General features: G+C 35.8%; 1 protein-coding gene across 4 annotated transcripts in view; it reads right to left on the reverse strand.

Annotated features, from left to right (window-relative positions):
* Positions 1 to 20910, reverse strand: part of smarca2 (SWI/SNF related, matrix associated, actin dependent regulator of chromatin, subfamily a, member 2) — a 60127-nt gene that overhangs the window by 25084 nt on the left and 14133 nt on the right. For 3 of the 4 annotated variants that reach the window (XR_007930121.1, XM_051892583.1, XM_051892585.1), the window contains exons 10-28: positions 20590 to 20760; positions 20339 to 20389; positions 20063 to 20193; positions 18334 to 18391; positions 17989 to 18089; positions 13229 to 13376; positions 12611 to 12774; positions 11904 to 11970; positions 11672 to 11782; positions 11129 to 11371; positions 10914 to 11027; positions 10134 to 10241; positions 9952 to 10038; positions 8148 to 8194; positions 7841 to 8007; positions 7511 to 7674; positions 5985 to 6212; positions 2175 to 2276; positions 1768 to 1986 (exon numbers count right to left, since the gene is read on the reverse strand). Coding sequence is in view for 3 of the 4 variants with exons in the window: in XM_051892583.1 (XP_051748543.1) it covers positions 1768 to 1986; positions 2175 to 2276; positions 5985 to 6212; positions 7511 to 7674; positions 7841 to 8007; positions 8148 to 8194; positions 9952 to 10038; positions 10134 to 10241; positions 10914 to 11027; positions 11129 to 11371; positions 11672 to 11782; positions 11904 to 11970; positions 12611 to 12774; positions 13229 to 13376; positions 17989 to 18089; positions 18334 to 18391; positions 20063 to 20193; positions 20339 to 20389; positions 20590 to 20760 (2481 nt within the window). In the remaining variant the exon portion in view is untranslated. The remainder of the gene's footprint in view (positions 1 to 1767; positions 1987 to 2174; positions 2277 to 5984; positions 6213 to 7510; positions 7675 to 7840; positions 8008 to 8147; positions 8195 to 9951; positions 10039 to 10133; positions 10242 to 10913; positions 11028 to 11128; positions 11372 to 11671; positions 11783 to 11903; positions 11971 to 12610; positions 12775 to 13228; positions 13377 to 17988; positions 18090 to 18333; positions 18392 to 20062; positions 20194 to 20338; positions 20390 to 20589; positions 20761 to 20910) is intronic. The other variant, XM_051892584.1, reaches the window with a different exon arrangement.

Raw genomic sequence — 20910 nt, forward strand, 5'->3', positions numbered from 1 at the left:
CGTTGCATGTTGCCTCAGGTCATGCTTGTGATGAGACATACCAAGTTTGGTCTGAATACGATAAAGCATTGCGGAGATGCAGCCTTCTATTTTCGCAAGCGTTGTGTAAAATTGTTTTGTGTGTTTTTCGAAAACAGTTCGAGAAATCGACTTGAATTCCATAACTTTTTGTCGGCATGGTCTGAAGATGATATGATTCAATTTTTGTGAGAATCGGATTAACAGCCTAGGAGGAGTTCGAAAAAGTAGGTTTTTCGGATAATTCAAAATGGTTGGAAAACGCCCTATGACGTCATAGGGTGCAATCGAATCGTCTTGAGCCAAGGAATCAGAGAAAAAAAATTGTTTCTAGCCCTTATGGTTCAAAAGTTATTAGCATAAACATGAGTGAAATTTTGGACAGGTGGTGGCGCTAGAGGAATTGAGTTAGAGACTCCAAATTTGCTATGGACACATTTCAGAATGCCCTCTATCAGTGTGCCAAATTTCATTTTAAATTGCCATAGACTCCCAGAGCGGAAGAAATGGCAGAATAATAATAAGAAGAAAACTAATGGATACAATAGGCGCCTACGCAAAAGGTGCCTAAATATTAGAGGAAAAAATACTGAAATAAATAAGTTTAAGTTGAATTACTAAAATTACTAAAACTAAAACTGAAATAAAAATAAATTACAGCTAAATAGAATGCTGCAGTGATGACGTATTTTTGTAGACCCACTAGGAAGTTAGTATCACACCGGTTCCTTCGACACAAAAAATAGGATTTTTCACTTGGCTTTTGGATTAACGCAGAAAATAAGCTCTGTGACAAACAAAAGCTTATGATGCTTACACGTTTTGTTCATCATGATAATCTTTACAAACAAAACTTTTATGAATTTTGAAGCCTAAATACAATTGTCAGCAGTCAAAAGCTAAACCTAGGCTATAAACTAACTACACCACTGTCGCATGACTTCAGTTTGACGTCACCATCACTAAGCTTCTGACAACTCTTTCAATCTTTATTTAAAATTTATTTAAACTTCATTAGTTCCCTGAAAGTTTAGGTTAGAATAGTTTGCAAGAGAGCTATTAGAAACACAAGGCTGTGAAAGAGAACTAGTGAGTAGATGAGTTTACCTGTTTGGCTGATGACGTTAAATGTTGCCAAAAACGTCTGTAATCCCATTTAGCCACTTGTTAGCAACTGCCTTTTTCAAGACAAGTAAAAGCTTATTTCAGGCATTTAACCAAAAGCCCATTCAAAAACCCATTAACTTCAGGACGATGGAACCAGTGCTTAAAGTGCTAAAAAGCTAACCTTTTTCCAGGTTTTGGTCTACAAAAATACATCATCCCTGCAGCACTCAATAGAAATATTAAAAAATAAATAAATAAATAAATAATTAAAATAATTAAAAAATTACTAAAACCTACACTTAATATTAAAATTAAAATTGAAAATATAAAAAAAGCTAATTCACTATATAAATAAACACTATAATATTATAAAAATGATACTAAAATAACACTGATCAGTACTAAACCAAAAGTGAAGTAACTTGACAATTTGAAAATGGCAAATATTCATAATGAGTCATCTCTGTGCAACCAATTCATTCAGCATAAAAAAGAGACCTTTGGAAAAAGGGGAAGATGACCTGTTGCTAAGGCAACAAGAGCTCTCAACATGTGGATGGGATTATGTCTATGCCGTGTGTCATTTTACATGTTTGTCATGGGTATGACTATAATGAACTGAAAGTAACACAAGCAGCATACCCTCAGCCACTGCTTTTCCGTCAACGCGTCGCTGTAGTCGACATCTCTGCGGTGACGAGATCCCCGGCCAAAAATCTTTTCCTCTTCCTCCTCACAGGTCAGCCGCTCCACCTCTGCATCATCCTTCAGGATCCATGATGGCAGCTCATCCTCTTCCATTAGCCGAGGTTTACGCTTAGGGTTGCGTGCATCTTCTCGACGGCGGTCCATGTCCATGCGCTAGAAGTGCCATTAATGGATTACATAAAGTTAATTGGTAATTGCTAAGTTTTCTTGTTCTAGTCCTAAATAGTTGCAAAATTCAAAAAAACACATGGCTTACTTTTCAAAGAGACAACAATTACTGTGAATCACCATGCAAAGGACTACCTGTGCAAGTAACAAATTTTGTGGAATTTCAGTCTTACCATGAAAAGCTCAAATTCGTCCTCATTACGAGCAATCATTTGATTGAGAGTTTCATCATCTGGAACTTCATCTTCCTCCTGGTATGACACATACAATATATGCTAACAAACACAATTAGGACACATTTAAAACCCCATTTGCAGAAAAATTGAAACATTTTGAAAAATGCAATAGATTTGTTAGTTCTCTTGAAACTTTGACAAAAGTACAAAAAAAAAATTTCCCATGTTTTCAGTGACCAAATTTAATGAGAGAATTGTCAAACACTTTAAAAATCACATTTCCCAGTGCAAGATTGCTAAGAATTGAGGTCTTTCACCATCTATCATACATAATATTGTGAAAGATTCAGGGAATCCAGAGAAATCTCAGTCAGTGTAGGGCAAGGCTGGAAACCTCTGTTAAATGGGCGTGACCTTTGAGCCCTCAGATGGCACTGCATGAGAAACTGTCAAGCTAGTGTGTTAAATGTAGCCACATGGGCTCAGGAGTACTTCAGAAAACTGTTGTCACTTAACACAGTCTGCCGCTGCGTCAAGAAATACATCTTGAATCTCTGTTATGCAAGGAGAAAGCTATACATCAGTTCTATGTCAGATGTTTTTGGGAATATTGACATTGAGTTCTCAGTCCCAAAGATGAAAGAGACCATCCAGACTTTCATTTGCGACAGGTGCAAAAGCAAACATCTGTCATGGCATGGAGGAGCATCAGTGCAAATGGCATGGGTGATTTGCATATGTATGAAGGTACCAGAGACGTGGAGGCATATATTAGGATTGTACCGAGACATATACTGCCATCAAAATTACATATTTTTAAATTAGCATCCTTCATGGGTGCCTTAGACTATTTTGCTTTTTCAAATCATAAAATTGTTCCAGAATAGACACTATCAACACTAAGAAATGCTTCGTACTGTTCCTGTAAGTAATTCAACTCAACTTAACTGCACTCCGGTTAGTCACCCAAAATTGCATGCCTTTCCCTTAGCCTTTGTCACACTCAAAATCAATAGAAAAACAGACTCTCAGCTGAATTGCACTCTCTTATGGGTCCAAAGCAATTTATGCCAACGATAAACTATAATTTGTTGAACAAATTGCAGTGACATTTTAATAAGACAGGCCATGAATGATGAGTCAAGTCAGGGAAAGAAAATCAATTAATCTACAATAACAATGTGTACCAATGCTTAATGCTTTCATACAACAATATTGAAACTTTTCCAAGCCGCTGTTGAAACAGGGGCAGTTAGTTCACCAGAATCACAAAAACCATCAAATGGACAGAATGACTTGCAATTCGCAATTTATGGGGTAAAATGTCTGTTATTCAAGTTCAAAAATGAAACATGAGATAGTTCACCCAAAAATAAAAGTTCTGTCATCATTTACTCACCCTCATGTCCTTCCAAACCTGTATTACTTTCTTTCTTTGGAGGAACATAAAAACATTTTTATATATTTCTTAACTGAGATTTTTACATAGGAATGAAATTATTTCAGGTTTGGAAAAGACATCAGGGTGAGCAAATGATGATAGAATTTTCATTTTAACGTGAACTATCCCTTTAATGCTTCTCATTTTGAATAGTGTCTGTTAATTTGGTAAAGCAGGGCTCCAGACTGTGCCTAAAACGGTCGCATTTGCAAGTGATATTTTTGCTGAGGTCGCCATTGGCGACCATACAAATTTACACGTTATGACTGTAAAATTTGCATGTTATTTGCGTGTTCCATGACCAGTAGCCTATCACATCATTTGCTGTGTTGACGTAATTAAATGAGATGCTGCATGTGAATGTTTCACTGAGTTAGAGCTGCGAAATATGAACAGGTAGGGAAAAATTTCACACACCAAACAGACGCCAAAGAACTAGAGCTGATGAAAGCCGACTGTGTTGTTGCCTCACGTCGCCTGCATCGGTGCAAAACAGCTGCATTTGAACACACCATTCTGCTCCTGCGTAAAGGAGACAACTGCCTATTTCTTCATATAAATTTGTCTATATTCGTCATTAAAAAGGGGAAACCTGCTCTACAGACTGCAGATACACACACAATGCATCGCGTTTACCGTTTTGAATATCAATCATGCTGATCACTTTTATTATTCCACTCCATTCTCATCAGATAAATTTAAGGTCATTAAAAGTCTCCAGTGCCTTAAACAGTATAACAAGAGTATAAATGATCATTTTAAGGCATCTTAAATTTTGTGGATGGAAAAACAAATCGCGATACTCCCTAATGTGATTATTATTAATTTCATTAAATAAATGTGAGCGCTGCATGTTTTAAAGTCAAAAGATGGCGCTGTTGCGCGTTCTTCAGAGCAGCTCGCATTCAATGATTAGCGCACATTTGTCAACCGATTGCTTATGAACTAATGCTGATCAACTATCACAAAGTTTACCTTATATTATTTAAATTATATTGTGTTTTAAACGGTTGTAGCAACATAATTTTTTAATGAATGAGCAGCAAAAGTAAAGCACAGACATTTCAAAATAAGAGTCCCACTGTATTTCAAATTAATCAAAGTCAAGCAGTATGTATATCAATTGCCCCTGTTTGTTATTTGGTTACACAAACCAAATTTAATATATTTATATATTTTTTCAATATATTTATATTTATTTTCATTTGATTCAAAGTAAACTGTTGTAGCTTCAGGAAGGAAGGACTAAGAACATTATTTGACACATATTATTCAAGATTTTACTAGCATCGGGGTTATTATAGTCAACTAAAACCATTAAAAACATTTTTTATTGCTTGAAATAAATGTTAATACTAAAATAAAAATCTATACAAACTAAACAGACATGTTTAATAACAACAAAAAATAAAACTAAAAACAAAAACTTAAAAAATGAAAGCAGAAAATATAAAAATGTAATCAGATTCAAAATATTAACAAAAACTATAATAGTATTAAGTGAAGATAGTGACATTCATTTCCCAGAAAAATCACAAGATGAAAAAGCTGAAACTGTAAAGGGGAGATATATAAACACAGCAGGATGACTAAAAGTAAGTGATTTAAAATTTTAAGTTCATTGTTGTGTGGCTCTTAAAAAAAATTATTTGGCGCCTGTTTTTCCCCCCTATAGTAGCCAATGGCTCCGTAATGAATTTTTTTGTCTGGAGCACTGTAAAGCTTTACTACATTATTTCAAAATACATGCATCTTTCATTATTTTAGTTTGTTAGTTTACAATTCTTTTATAAGCATATAAAAGCCGTTAAGGCTAATAGCAATCCGATCACTAAAAGCCCCTTCATAGAAAATGAGACTCAGCTAAGTGGAAATGCATCTGATTGTTCAAGCCACGTATATAAACCTCACTCCTCCCAAACAGGCATCAGTGTGCAGAAGTTTGTGAGCCCCGCAATCCACACATGAGCCCTCAATCATGGATGAGACACATGGATGGAGAAACCGTGAAACTCAAACACTAATTGCTTTGTGGGGCGACGAGAGCATTCAACTGCCTGGCACTGGCATCATCTGTTATACAGTATTTGCATATTTATATATTTGCAGGAATAGTAGATTGGATTTATATCCATTTTGCAAAGACAAATTTATGTGGCAAAGTGTAATTTGAATGCATATATTCAATTTGATAGCAATCCGTTTGCATAATGTATGCTTTCATACTGGCTAATAAGTGAAAAAGAATCTGGCATCTTGTTCTTGGCCCTTTTTTCCAATAATTTTTACCTCAGTGCATCATTAGATAAAATTAGCCGGTCTATCAGTTACTCCAACTGCCATCTGTGCCTGTTGAAGTGACTCACCTCATTCTGCTCCTCGTGCTCCAGAATGGCCTGCAGGAAGGCTCTGCGTTCATGGCTGGAGGACTTCTGATCAAACATGCCTGCCTGAATGACCTTCTGATCAACATTCAGTTTATACTTGGCCGCCGCAAGAATCTTTTCCTCCACACTGTTAACAGTGCACAGACGCAGTACGCGTACTTCGTTCTGCTGGCCGATACGGTGGGCTCGGTCCTGGGCCTGCAAGTCCTGGTGATTGAAATCACAGTTGAGTGTGATTGACATAGTTATATCAGTTACAATCAGAGGGCGAAAGTGTTATTAAGAAGAGGCATGGTGCACTCTTTCTGACTTGTTTAGAGAAGGAAAAATAAACATTTCAAATTGGCTGAAGATTGCTATAGTGTTGTGCTGTATGTGGAGGCGGGTGGAGGGGTAATTTTAGCATCTTCTGCTGAAAACGTGTGGGGAAAAATGCACAAACTTCATGCTGCTGCATAAAATATAAATCATCCAACCAACAACACCAACATACAAATGAAAATAATAAATTAATAAGATAAATGAATAAATAAACCAATAAATATATAAATGCAGCAAACATCACCTAAAAATCTTTGCTTGTCTGAAGTTAGTTGGCATTAAAAAAAAGTGCTGTGGTATTAAACACTATACTTCAAAACAAATTTAAATAATTAGCATTTTGCTAATCATAATGCATGTAGCTTTTATGGCCTCATTTTAATTGAGAGACTACAAGGATTTATTCTATTTGTACTATTTGTACAGGACTTTTTTTTTTTTTTTTTTAATCAAACAAATGAAGCAAAAACAGTAATATTGTGAAATATTATTGCAATTTCTTCTATTTGAATATATTTTAAAATGTAATTTATTCCTGTTATAATAATGCTGTGATGACAAAGCATTTTTTTCAGGATGAATATAGTTCAGAAGAGCAGCATTTATTTAAAATCTTCTTTAACATTAAAAAAAAAATGTCTTTACTGTCACTTTTGATCAATTTTCAGCATCATTTAAAAAAGAAAAAATGATCAGCATAATTTTTTATATCAATTTTCAGCAAACATCCTTGCTGAATAAAAGTATTAATTCCTTAAAAAAAAAAAAAAAAAATCTTAATCTTAATTCTAATTTTTTTCCCTAACTTTGAACAAAATTCTAATACTAATTCATCGAAATGTACATGTTATATGTCAACTAATATGGAAGCCTGCCTCCACTTCAGGGCTACATTGATGTAAAAATAATAATAATAATAATCAACTGTGAGAAATACAATCATAATTACAAGAAATAGTAAAAAAAAAAATTGAAATTGAAATTGTGAGAAATAAATACACAATTACCTTTGTATTTCTGAATTCCACAATTACCCCACCCAAGGTGAATCACGTGTTATTATACTATGAGATGTTTTTCAAGCTGGACTTATAGATGACAGATCACTGCTGAGCTAAAAAAAAGAAAAACTAGGGATGCAACTGTCTAGTTCCTCTCTAATCACAGCTGTGAATCACACAAACCTGGTGGGGGTTCCAGTCGCTGTCAAAGATCACAACGGTGTCTGCAGCTTGCAAGTTGAGGCCCAGACCTCCTGCTCTGGTGCTCAGCAGGAAGATAAAATACTGGGAGCCTTCATCATTGAATTTCTTTAAAAGCAATGCCCGATCCTCAGACTTCGTAGTTCCTGCAGGACACCACCAGAAGCGAACAAGTGTTAATCAAAGAGAAAGGGCAGCGTATTTGTGTGATCACACTCATTAAAAAAGTAGTGGACCACCAATTGGAAATTCCCAGACTTTACGTCCTAAAGGACAAGAAAACATTAAAGGAGGATTGCACTGATTACTGACCATCCAGACGCAAATAGAGGAAGTTGCGGTAGGCAAAATAATCCTCCATGATGGTCATGAGGGATGTCATCTGACAGAACAGAAGCACTCTGTGATTGGTGGCCTTCAGCTTGGGCAGGATGCGGTCCAGTAACTCAAACTTGCCCGAGGCACGATACAGGTCAGGTCTAGGACAACAAAATAGCATGTCTATAATGTCATGTAGTGCAGGAGCCCTGCGATATGTTTAGTGATCCCTATTTGACATGAATGAACAATTCATGGTAACTCCTAAGGTTATGTAATGGTCGATTTGATCCATACTCACCCGTTAATAATGCCATTTGGATATCCCAAGTGTTCAGCAAAGGATTCCTAAATAAGCACAAAATAGACACTTTCAGTACAGCTGATGCCCTACAAGTAGAAAAATGCCATGTAGAATGCTTTGATTGCACATCAGTGAAAACAACAATAGCACTCATGTTTATTATTAAGGAAAAAGTGGATATTTTTTCAGTTTTTTGGAGCCATTACATTCTTCCAGTTTAAAAAACAAACGTTGAACCAATGTCATAAAATGTGAGGTATATGCGTTAATCCAGAGTGGTGATTGGCTGCAGTGCCTGGAGAGTACTCATCTACGCCATCAGTTTCTGAGCTTTTCTCCACATTTTTCAAGAGAATGAACTCAATCCAATCACTGCACCGTGTAATGCATGAGATCACATTACAGAGAAGTCAAATGTCACAGAAGACCATTTCAGCGCTGTTTGTTCATCTCTGCCTGTTCTGCTTTGTGTTGTTGTCCTTCAGACACATATGTGTTTGTAACTGTATGTTTCCTCAAAACAGTAACACAAAAGTGTTGTTTGCTTTTTTGCCACAATGTGGTCAGAGCTGGAGTTTGACTACCAACACATGTAAAATATGACTAATACTATTTAATATGACTATAAACCATTCAAGTGCAAGAAGACACACATCCAAAGTGTGCACACAGAAAAAGTGATTTTAAACCATGTTTTCTGTGCTGCGCACACAACCGAAATATAAACAGTTGACAAAGAAAATGCATGTAACAGTATATTGGATCAGTGCAGCTCTTAAAGTGACAGCAGCCTAATATTCCTGTTGCCGTCTCTATAATAACGTTACTCAAACAACAAAAGACAAAGAGAACATTCACTCGCTTTTCTTTAATTGAATAATTTTTGTAACTATATTTGTAATGTATAGTTTAATTATAAAGGGCAGAGTTATTGTACATTTGATTAGTTTCTAAACCTGAATACCTGAAATTCTTAAAACACTTTGTTTCAATCGTATCTTTGTTTAGTTGTATTTATTTGTGCGATTGCTAATTCGTTCATTTGTTCTTTTTTTAATTACTCAGTGTTTACTTGTCTCTAATAATGCTTGTAATTTATATTAGTTAAACTAGTTGTTTTTGCTTGATATTCAGCTACAATGGCATAAGACTTATGAATAAATGAGAATAATATTTACGTTTTTTTTTTTTTATCTTATTGGAATCGAAATTAGGAATCGATAAGAATCGGAATTGATAAGCAGAATCGGAATCATTAAAATTTAAAAGATACCCAACCCTATATATGTGCAAATAAGGACACTGATACAGTGGTACATCTGACGATGAAAGCAATGACATAATTAATTATTCTGATACACAGAAGACAATGATGTAGACCACAAATTCTAAGAATAATAGACAAAAAAGTTACTTTCTGTGTTAGACTGATGTCTGTCATTTGTTCAGAGATTGTAAGGCTCGCAAATGTAATGAATTAGACATTTTAAATGTTCTTCCTCATTTTTCATATAGACCAATAGCTTTGGAAAGTTATAATGCCGATTTGTTGATATTTCTAAGAATAATTTATAAAAACGTATTTGGTTTGTTGATAGTTGTTAGTAGTCTCTAATGGTAAGGTTTTTGTGAGTTTGCTGTCATAGGGTTAAATATATTTAATTTTTATTTCAGTTTTAAATTTTTATTCAGTTCAAGTTTTTCAACTAATATCTATATTTTATTTCAGCTTTATTTCAATTAACAGAAATGTTAGTTTTAGTTAAAAAATAATAACCATGACTGAGACATATGGTGATACCTCAATGTGCTGAAACATGTAGGGATGGTTACAGATCTTCTTCAGCTGCATGATGGTGTTCATTAAAGTCTTGGCTCCTCCTTTACCCTGTAGATGAAAGACATCAAGTTAAAGCCTATGAACATCTGCTTTAATCCACACAGCAGTGTAACAGTAAGTTACCATACAGCCTCGCTCTATACCTTCTTGTCTTTCTCTGAGCCATCAGTGAGCAGGATACCTTTGCCCTGCATGTGCCTGTACAGAACCTTCTGGATGGCTGACATGTCACATTTGATGACATACTCCACCTGTGACAAATTAAGACACAATGCATCAATATAACCTGAATCACATGACATACAGATGCCATTCACATTTTGTTTTGAAGAAATTAATAAAATGTTGTAAAGAATGTTGTAATATTTTTTGTAAAAAATAATATTAATAATAATATTAACCTTTTTAAAAATATTATTTATAGTACATATAATAAAAATAGATTGTACTTTCGTACTGGGGCCTGTAAAATTAGCAATAAAAATTCTAACTGTTCTAACTGTTCTAACCTGCTTATGAAATGTAAGATTACAATTTCAAAATTTACATTAATTTACATTAATAGAATATTACAAATTTTACCAACAGCAATCACATCAAATTATATTTTCATATTGAATTGTGATTGGTAGTGTCTTCAGTTCATATATCAAACCATTTATAGCTGCTTTGATAAGGCACAGTGACTATGTGTTGTTTTCTGCGTGCGGTCGATCTAATAAGTCACATGCTTAATGTCATGCTTAATGCTTTTAAGCAGCATTTCATTTTTAAAGAACCAAAGTCTAAAACCTGAACCTACATAAAGCTTTAATTCTATTCTTATGCTTGGTATCTTAGGAAATGCCTATCTAATTTTTCACTTTCATCTCCACAGTCTAATAAAAACTGTTTTAAAAAAGTCTGACAGAGTAGATATTTACCTTCTCGGGTAACTGAGACTCCACTTCTTTCTTCAGTCTGCGCAGAAGGAAGGGACGTAATACTTTATGCAAACGGCGGATGATGAGGATAGTCTCCTCTTCATTTAGATCCACCTAAATCAGCGCAACCCATAACAGAGAGAAACCTCATTAAGCTACAGTGTGATGTGTAAAACAGGAAGGTAAATCTATAAGGGTGAAATATAACGGTCTACCCTCTCTCCTGTCATTGCAAAAGGAGCATTGAACCACTGCTCAAAGGTGCTGCAACTTTTGAAGATGGTGGGCAACAGGAAGTTAAGCAGAGCCCAGAGCTCAGGTAATTTGTTCTGCAAAGGGGTTCCAGTGAGCAACAGCCTCCTGGGAGCGACATAATGGGTGTTCAACACCTGCGTGAGCTTGCAGTGATGGTTCTTCATGCGATGGCCCTCATCCACAATCATATACTTCCAGCGAATCTGTTGGGAAAGAGTCGACAATTATTACATAAACTGGTGCAATTAACATGTTGAAATGTTTCTTGAGCACCAAATCAGCATATTATTTCTGTAGAGTCATGTGACAGTGAAGACTGGAGTAATGACTGCTTTCAGCTTTGCCGCCACAGGAATAAATTACATTTTTAAATATATTCAAATTGAAAACTATTATTTTAAATTGTAATAATGACCCCAAACCTTTAAACAGAAGCTTATATTTAGAATGCACTTGAGATAAAAGCATCTGCAAATGCATAAATGTAAATGCGTGCCCTTTACCTTGGCGAGAATGTGCTTGTCTTTGATGATGTACTCGTAGGTGGTTATAAGGACATTAAACTTCCCACTGCGGAGCTGCGGCACAAAAGACCTCCGCATTGAAGGAGTGCCCTTTGACAAATTAAAACAGTACCTGTAATTACCTGATTTTATTACCTTTATGCTATATTACATCATAAAATTATATTGTCCACAGTAACAATACACACTGATAATAAAAACCAATGGCTACCTTGTAGGCAATTTTCACAATACTTGGTGCCCACTTGTCCAGCTCATAAACCCAGTTGGACAAAGTCCTGTGAAAAAGGGGAACAAAAATCAATATTGTCATTTTTTATACTTGAAGCCACTGATATGGAATAAAAGTATTACCTCTAAATGAAGTCATATCTCTAAATGATGTGTGCTGGTGTGATCATGGAGCAAAGTTAATGATGGATGTGAGGTGAGGCTGTTTGAAGACATTTCTGGCCCTTGCACAAATCAATCACAATAACTTAGCTGAAACATGGTGCTGAGGGTCATTTTTCACCATGTCCTATAGGGTTTTTTGCAGACAGGAAGTCTCTATGACATCAGTAAAGTAAGCTAAAGCAGCCTAAATGTAAGCTACTGAGAAAATAAGACACCCCCAACTACACAAATAATGTTACAAGATGTTGTCCCATCAGAGAAATCATTTAATTTTATCTCCAACTAACCATACATGATCAGAGAAATACGACAACTGTTCAGTGACCTGTAGTGCTGCCATATGTCGCCTCAAAAACACAACATCACAAATCACTTTCGCTGGCGTTTTCAGTCATTAGAGGTCAACTGAACTGTGTGTAACAGTGTTTAGCTACTTAAAGCCATTACACCGCAAATCCACTTAGACAGCTCACCTCATTACACCTCTTATCCTGTTATTCACAGCATGCTTAGTGGACTTACGAGAGCGGTACAATGATGAGGTATGGCCCGTTGAGCCTCTTGTTTTCCATTAGATAGGTGATAAGTGCGATAGTTTGAATGGTCTTCCCCAGACCCATCTCATCGGCCAGAATACCATTCAGGTTGTTGTTGTACAGAGACACCATCCATTCCAGACCCTGGATCTGAACAAAAAGATTTGAGTTATTTGGTGGTAATATCTTAAAAGCATCACAAACCGATAACTGAGCAGACACACGACAGATTCCAAAACTGCTCATTGAACAACAATGGCACAATAGATCCAATTGGTGTTTCACAGCTGCCGAGTGGAATTAAAGCATGAATTCTAGTGCTCACTTAGTTCTTTCAAAAGATAAACAGGAGATAAGAGGTCTGTTCTCCTTTTGAAATCCATTACTACCCACCCAGAGGGGATAACAGTTTCAATACAAGCTGCTCGATTTTTGATATTTCCTCTCTGCGTGCTTTCTTTCCTGCAGCCTCTTCCTTTTTTTTTTTGAGTATAATCCCTTGAAATACCATTTAAACCTACACAGTTCTCTTCAGAGAAGATGGATTCTGAGCATAATGTCTGTAGAGATGTCTATTCAAAGTTTGGTTTAACTGTTGATTTACCTGGTACTGTTTGAGGGTCCCATTGATCAGGAGGGTGGACTGCTTCTCCACCCTCTCTATGACCGCATGGGCCACTCCATAGTAAGACTGGGAGCTGGTCTCTCCCGCCTGAACACTGTACTCATCATCCACATCCTGCTTAGCAGACCTGCAACACAGGATCCAACATTAAAAGGATAGTTCACCCAAAAATAAAAATGATGTCATCATTTACTTAGCCTTATTTTTTTCTAAATCCATAAGACTTTTGGGTAGCACTTCACAATAAGGTTGATTAGTTAACATTAGTTAACTACATTAGTTAACATGAACTAATAATGAACTGCATTTCTACAGCATGTATTAATCTTTGTTAATGTTAATTTCAACATTTACTATACATTATTAAAATCAAGAGTTGTATTTGTTAACATTAGTTAATGCACTGTGAACTGTGTAATATGAACAAACTATGAACAGCTGTATTTTTATTAACTAACATTAACAAAGATTAACAAATCCAGTAACAAATGTATTGCTCATGGTTAGTTCATGTTAGTTAATACATTAACTAATGAACCTTATTGTAAAGTGTTACCGACTTTTGTTCATCTTTGAGACACAAATTATGATATTTTCAATATTTTCTCATTGTAGTTGTCCATCCATTGAAAGTCCAAGCAAGGAAAAGGTTCATATATCAAAAAAATGTTTTCTCAACTCAAGTAAGCACAGTTATTTATTTATATATGTATGTACATTAGTGTTTATATATGAATAAATGCCTAAATTCATGTTCTCTTTATGAAGTGTTTGAAGAGTCAAAATGTTTTGGGTGTTGAACAGAAGTCTTATGACATAAGGGATACTCATGAATAATCATTTTTGGGTGAACTAATCTTTAACATACTGTATTAACACACCTGCCAATAGCAGTTGAATTGAAAACAAAAATGTGCCAGCCAATTATTCCCTGCCATGTTACTCAATTTTACACTATTTTATGAAAATATTTATTTGTCCATTATGATACCATTTAGCTGATTTTCTTTTCTTTTTTAAATATTAGGTTCAAACAATGCAGGTCATTAGGTAATCATATACAAGCTCAGTAAAACTGCACCTTTCACAAAACTTTTGTTTGTGTAGAATAAATAAACTAAAACTTAATACATAACACTTTAAAAGTTAATAGAAATATGCAATTTGCTATATATACAGTCTGTGGCCACTTCATTAGTCACCTATTGGTCAGCATGGCACTATCAACACACTTTCAATGGTTCAATTCCCAGGAAACACATGTACTGGCAAAATGTATAGAATCGAATGTAACACTTAATATTCAGGGTCTGCCGAATCAATAAATGTAAATGGGTATAACGGAATTCTTCACAACAAGGATTCAACAAGGAGCTGGAAACGATCTATAGAGAATCTGGTCCATGTTGACATGATCTGTCATTCCACCAAAGGGGCTCTACTGTTTTGAAAACTTTTTAATTAAACCAGCTTGAAAAGACACATGCCTTGTGTCTTCACAAATGGCTCTATAGGAAACACATTAAAAAAAATATAGCAGAAAATGCATGTAGAAAATCTGATTATATGCTGACTACCAACAATATGCAAGTAGGCTGTGCCATTCAAACTATGCTCAGTTTGTATTAAGATTTCCTAATACCATCAGCCTGATGGTTTCGAAACCCGATGTGCTCTTCTATTGCTATAGCCCATCCAGTTCAAGGTTGAACGTGTTGTGCATTCAGACAATCTCTCCTGCGGAGTACTGTTGTAATGTGTGTTTTTTTCAGTTACTTCATTTTCTTGTCAGTCTAAACCAGTCTTGCCATTCTCCTCCGAACTCTATCATTGACAAGGACTTTTCACCTACAGAACCGCCAATCGCTGGGTCCTTTTTAGATTTCACATCACTCTCTGGAAACTCTAGAAATTCTTTTGTGTAAAAATCTCAGGAGATAAGCAGTTCCCGAGACACTGTGACCCCATCTGGCACCCACAATCACTTCACAGTCTAAGTGACATTTGTTGGCCATTCTGATGTTTGGACCTCTTCATGAGCTGATTACATGATTGACTGATTAGACGTTTGCCTTAAGGAGCAGTTTAAATGTGTAGCTAATGAAGTACCCACTGAGTGTATTTAGACAAAAATTTCAGTTAATTGAAATTTGAGATTAATTGCATTAGCTACAACAAAATAAATAAAAAATCTTAAGATTAATTGCTATTAATTATTTTAATCTTTTCACTTGATTATTCATTTCTAACTTTCAGTTATTCCCAAATATAGCATGTGCAGTGAGGTTTAAAAGTTTAAGTTAAAGTTAAAAGTTCTTGTTTTGATCAAATTTGAGACATTGAATATGTAACTCTTGAACATTTGAACTCCTGAACTATCTTTGTAAAGACGGTTAGATGTTCATGATTCCCTTGAATCCTAAGATTCAAAATATTCACAAATTATGCTGGATAACATGATCATCAGGTTTTACACAAACTTAACTTGTGGAGTTTATGCAGCTCAACTGCAGCTGTCATTAAAGTAGAAATACTGCATTAGATCATAATTTGCAATGAATAAAGTGTATAAAATCAGAAAATAATAGAAAAAGAAATAGAAGTAAAATAGAATGAACTTTTGAACCCCACTGTGTAGTACCGATCAAAAGTTTGGACACATTTCTATTTTTAAATGTTTTTGAAAGAAGCATCTTATGCTTATCAAGGCTGCATTTATGTGATCAAAATACAGAGAAAACTGTATTTAAAATAATGGTTTTCTATTTTAATATACTTATATACATTATTTCACAGAAGTGAGTACACACCTCACATTTTTGTAAATAATTTTTTATATCTTTTCATGTGACAACACTGAAGAAATGACACTTTGCTACAATGTAAAGTAGTGAGTGTACAGCTTGTATAACAGTGTAAATTTGCTGTCCCCTCAAAATAACTCAACACACAGCCATTAATGTCTAAACCGCTGGCCACAAAAGTGAGTACACCCCTAAGTGAAAATGTCCAAATTGGGCCCAAAGTATCAATATTTTGTGTGGCCACCATTATTTTCCCGCACTGCCTTAACCTTCTTGGGCATGGAGTTCACCAGAGCTTCACAGGTTGCCACTGGAGTCCTCTTCCACTCCTCCATGACGACATCACGGAGCTGGTGGATGTTAGAGACCTTGCGCTCCTCCACCTTCCGTTTGAGGATGCCCCACATCATTTTTAGAAGAGGCTTCCTTCTGGGACGACAGCCATGCAGACCAATTTCAACCCCTTCAACCTCTGCAGCAATGCTGGCAGCACTCATACATCTATTTCCCAAACACAACCTCTGGATATGACGCTGAGCACGTGCACTCAACTTCTTTGGTCGACCATGGCGAGGCCTGTTCTGAGTGGAACCTGTCCTGTTAAACCGCTGTATGGTCTTGGCTACCGTGCTGCAGCTCAGTTTCACGGTCTTGGCAATCTTCTTATAGCCTACGCCATCTTTATGTAGAGCAACAATTCTTTTTTTCAGATCCTCAGAGAGTTCTTTGCCATGAGGTGCCATGTTGAACTTCCAGCGATAACACCAAATTTAACACACCTGCTCCCCATTCACACCTGAGACCTTGTAACACTAACGAGTCACATGACACCGGGGAGAGAAAATGGCTAATTGGGCCCAATTTGGACATTTTCACTTAGGGGTGTACTCACTTTTGTGGCCAGCGGTTTAGACATTAATGGCTGTGTGTTGAGTTATTTTGAGGGGACAGCAAATTTACACTGTTATACAAGCTGTACAGTCACTACTTTACATTATAGCAAAGTATAATTTCTTCAGTGTTGTCACATGAAAAGATATAATAAAATATTTACAAAAATGTGAGGGGTGTACTCACTTCTGTGAGATAATGTATAATTATTATAATATTATAATATTATTAATATAATTTATTTCTGTGATGCAAAGCGGAATTTTCATTAGCCATTACTCCAGTCTTCAGTGTCACATGATTCATAAGAAATCATTCTAGTATAGATCTTCACAATAACCTGTGATATGTTTTTCAGGATTCTTTGATGAATAAAAAGTAAAAAAAAAAAGAACAGCATTTATTTAAAATAGAAATCTTTTGTAACAATATACACTACTGTTTTTCTTTCTTTTTTTGAAAGAAATTAATACTTTTATTCAGCAAGGATGTGTTAAATTGATAAAAAGTAATAGTAAAGACTTCTATTTTGAATAAATGCTGTTCTTTTTAACCTTTTATTCATAAATGAATCCTGAAAAAAGAGTATCACAGGTTCCAAAAAAATATTAAGCAGCACAACTGTTTCCAACATTCATAATAACTAAGTATCAAATCAGCATATTAGAATGATTTCTGAAGGATCATGTGACACTGAACACTGGAGTTATGGCTGATGAAAATTCAGCTTTGCTTCACATAAATTATCTTTTAAAGTATATTAAAATAGAAAACCATTATTTTACAATATTACAGTTTTTTTCTGTATTTTTGATCAAGTAAATGCAGGCTTTATGAGCATAAGAGACTTCTTTCAAAAACATTGTATATCCAGCTGAGGCAGATGCTTACAGAAAAAGTAAGAAAAAAAAAGAAGAAGAAGAAGAAGAACACATCTATCACAAAAAAACACAGCTATCAACACCCGAATCTTGCTGTCCTACTTTTCTTGCACTCCAGCTCAACAAGGCATTTTTTCCTTTGAAGTGGGAAAAGGCAACATACTCTATGATGTGCTTGGCTGCTGTTTCGGATACTTCATCACTGTTGGGATCGATGACTTTCTTTTCTTCGGATTCGGCTCTGGAGACCACCTCTTCATCATCCTAAAAAGGAGTATTAGCGGATTATGCTCATTTAATGCACTGTGATTGCTTGAGTTACACAATATAGTGGCATATTCAGAAAAGAAAGGGGCTACTAAGGCGGATACTGAAAAGGCTTATGGGAGATGCTTTGTGGATGTAGAGAAAAGGATAATAATGTGTGTGAGTTTGTGTACTTATATATGACTCACTCTACACCAAGGAGCTGTCAATGCTTAATGAGCAGAAATAAAAGGACACTCACCTCCTCTTCAAATTCCGAGCCACTCTCTTCACTGTCTGACCGTGGAGCAACTTCATAGCTGTTTTAAAGGGCATAATGCACTAGTAAACACTTGAAGCCTTAAAAGGGTTTATTGACAACACAAGCTTAAAAAGGTGCTTGTTATCAAAGCTTCTGGTTTGTTATCAAAGCTTCTTTGGTGTACTTAGAATAGGTTAACCTGCTTTAATGTTCAAAAAACATTATTTTTCACATACTGCACATTATTGCAGCTCCACTATTTCGAGCACGAGATTCTAAAAATGTAGAAACAACATTGATCAGACACGCCTTCATTTTTACCATTATGCTAATATTTCAAATTGCTACAGACGTATGTGTAAGTAATATTTGGACTTCACTTTAATCAATGTGTTTTAGGCAGGTCTGGAGCAGTGTTCTCTGTTAGAATAAATCCCTTCTGTGGGAGACTATGAGCTTTTTAACTTTGCAGATCTTATACATGCACAAACAGATACATTACACACTAAAGTAAAAGGAAAACATTAAAAAGCATCATATGGCTTCTTTAAAGCTGCAGTCCATAAGTTTTGCATCTGTGTCACCATCTCTGTTTGAAACCTGCAATTGCAGTTATTTGCGGCATTATCATCTTTACGTGGGTTGTGCAACGGCACGGCTCCTCAGCGTGGAAGAATCTAATGTTTGCTGTCCGTCACCACATCGGTGTGGATACTGTACTTCAGAATCACAGATTCTACGTCTTGGAAGTATGACCAAAAGAAGAAGTTTCACCGGAAAATGTCATCTGAACAAGTAAGTAACAAATCTGCCACTTTTATTCTGACCAACTGAGGAAAAAAAGCATTACAATAAATCGCTCTACCAACGGTGATTAAATCTAACGATCACTTAGCTCGGATCACGTCAAACCATGCAAATTATTATTATTGTTATACTTTGTTCTCAAATTGTTAATGTTAACAACATCAGCATTGTGTGACTATATATATTTAGTGTGTATTAGCATTACCTGTAGATTTCAATTTCTGTAGCCACTCTGCAGTCTAAAGTCTTTTGCTTTTGACTACGGGTGAATCTCCAGTTGTCACTGATGATTGTCATTAGGACCTTTCTGGATTACAATTCGCCATCAAAATGATAAGTTTAATTATTGCAGCTGATGTGAGAAAAGGCTATAAATGATCCGCTACCAGTAGCAATGTAATGACGCAAAGACGAACGGCTGCATGCTCGAATTTCCCGCAGAAACCCACCAGTGCCGCTCTTATTAGAAAACATTTTTACAAGCTTACTGTTGTGAATTGGGCTAAGGTAAAGAGATAGTTTTGAACACTAGCTGGATATGTACTTGCTCAAAAATTGTTTTCGATAATTTTTAACCAAAAAAAGTTACGGACTACAGCTTTAATATTATTGTAGTATAATTGTGTATTATTATGTTCTTAGCAGAAGCTTTAGGATGATATATACAGGTACTATAATTTCTACTCAAATTATATTTAATGTCTATGTATTTATTTATTTGGCGAGTAGTCGAGTAGCATATTTCCTCTTTTTTTCAGTGACCAAAATTTCAGTGCTTCCCTTTCATTTCTATCACCACTCACTGCTGTAAACACATGGCTCACTGCAGCTTCACAGCTCAATCCAAGTAACTGGTCATACTTTTGTGGAAATGTTTTCAATTACCATACACACAGAGGATGCAATGTTGAGGACAGCTTACCCAGGGTTCATCTCGAGCCAAGCCTCTAACTGACTGGACTTGGGGGCATCTGTCCCCTGTAGCACTTTCCCCGTCTCTGTCTGAATGACTTTGACTGGCAGCTCACTCATCTGGCTGTTCTCATCTATGGGCTGCATGAAAAAGAAAACATGAAAGCAGGTTTTCTTTGACAGGCCATGTTAGATTAGGTTTGACAGAGTGAGTTTACTGAAAGCAGCACACATCAGTCGGTTATTCACATCTACTCTGCTTTCATTTTCATAGCAATTTACTTACTTCTCCATCAGGCCCGATGGCTCCCATTCCTTCGGCATCACCAGCTTCCTTCTGAAGGTTAAACATGACAGAAATAAACAAGCATGGAGTGTTTAATGATCATAAGAATTTCCTAAATTCACTGATCAAACTAAAAAAAAAACACAGTGGGATAAACTGAATTGGACCAAATGAAACTATATATTTTACTACATCAAAATCGGGCATAAATTATTTTATGGTTTCTTTTTTATAGTCATGTCGCCTAACACCTTTTTCTTCTTTCTCTTCCTCTTCTTCTCCTTTGCAGCTTGAGCAGCCTTGTGCTCGTAGACAAGCTCAGTCAGGTTGGCCACGTATTCATCTGTTTGTTGAAGAAGGTAGGCCAGACGCTTGTCCTTCTTCTGGTCAATTAGCTTCCTGTAACCTTCTTCATCCTCAGCCTAGGGAAAACAGACAGAGAGCCTATCACCAATCAGTTCATTAAATCATTAAAATAATACAGTGAAAAGAATGAATTAATGATCAATAGAAGGAAAAGCACCAGTTGAGCGATTTGTTCAAGAACTGGACAGTACATTGAGGTGTATGCC

Source organism: Ctenopharyngodon idella, chromosome 5 (assembly GCF_019924925.1).
Source record: "Ctenopharyngodon idella isolate HZGC_01 chromosome 5, HZGC01, whole genome shotgun sequence".
Classification (NCBI taxonomy): domain Eukaryota; kingdom Metazoa; phylum Chordata; class Actinopteri; order Cypriniformes; family Xenocyprididae; genus Ctenopharyngodon; species Ctenopharyngodon idella.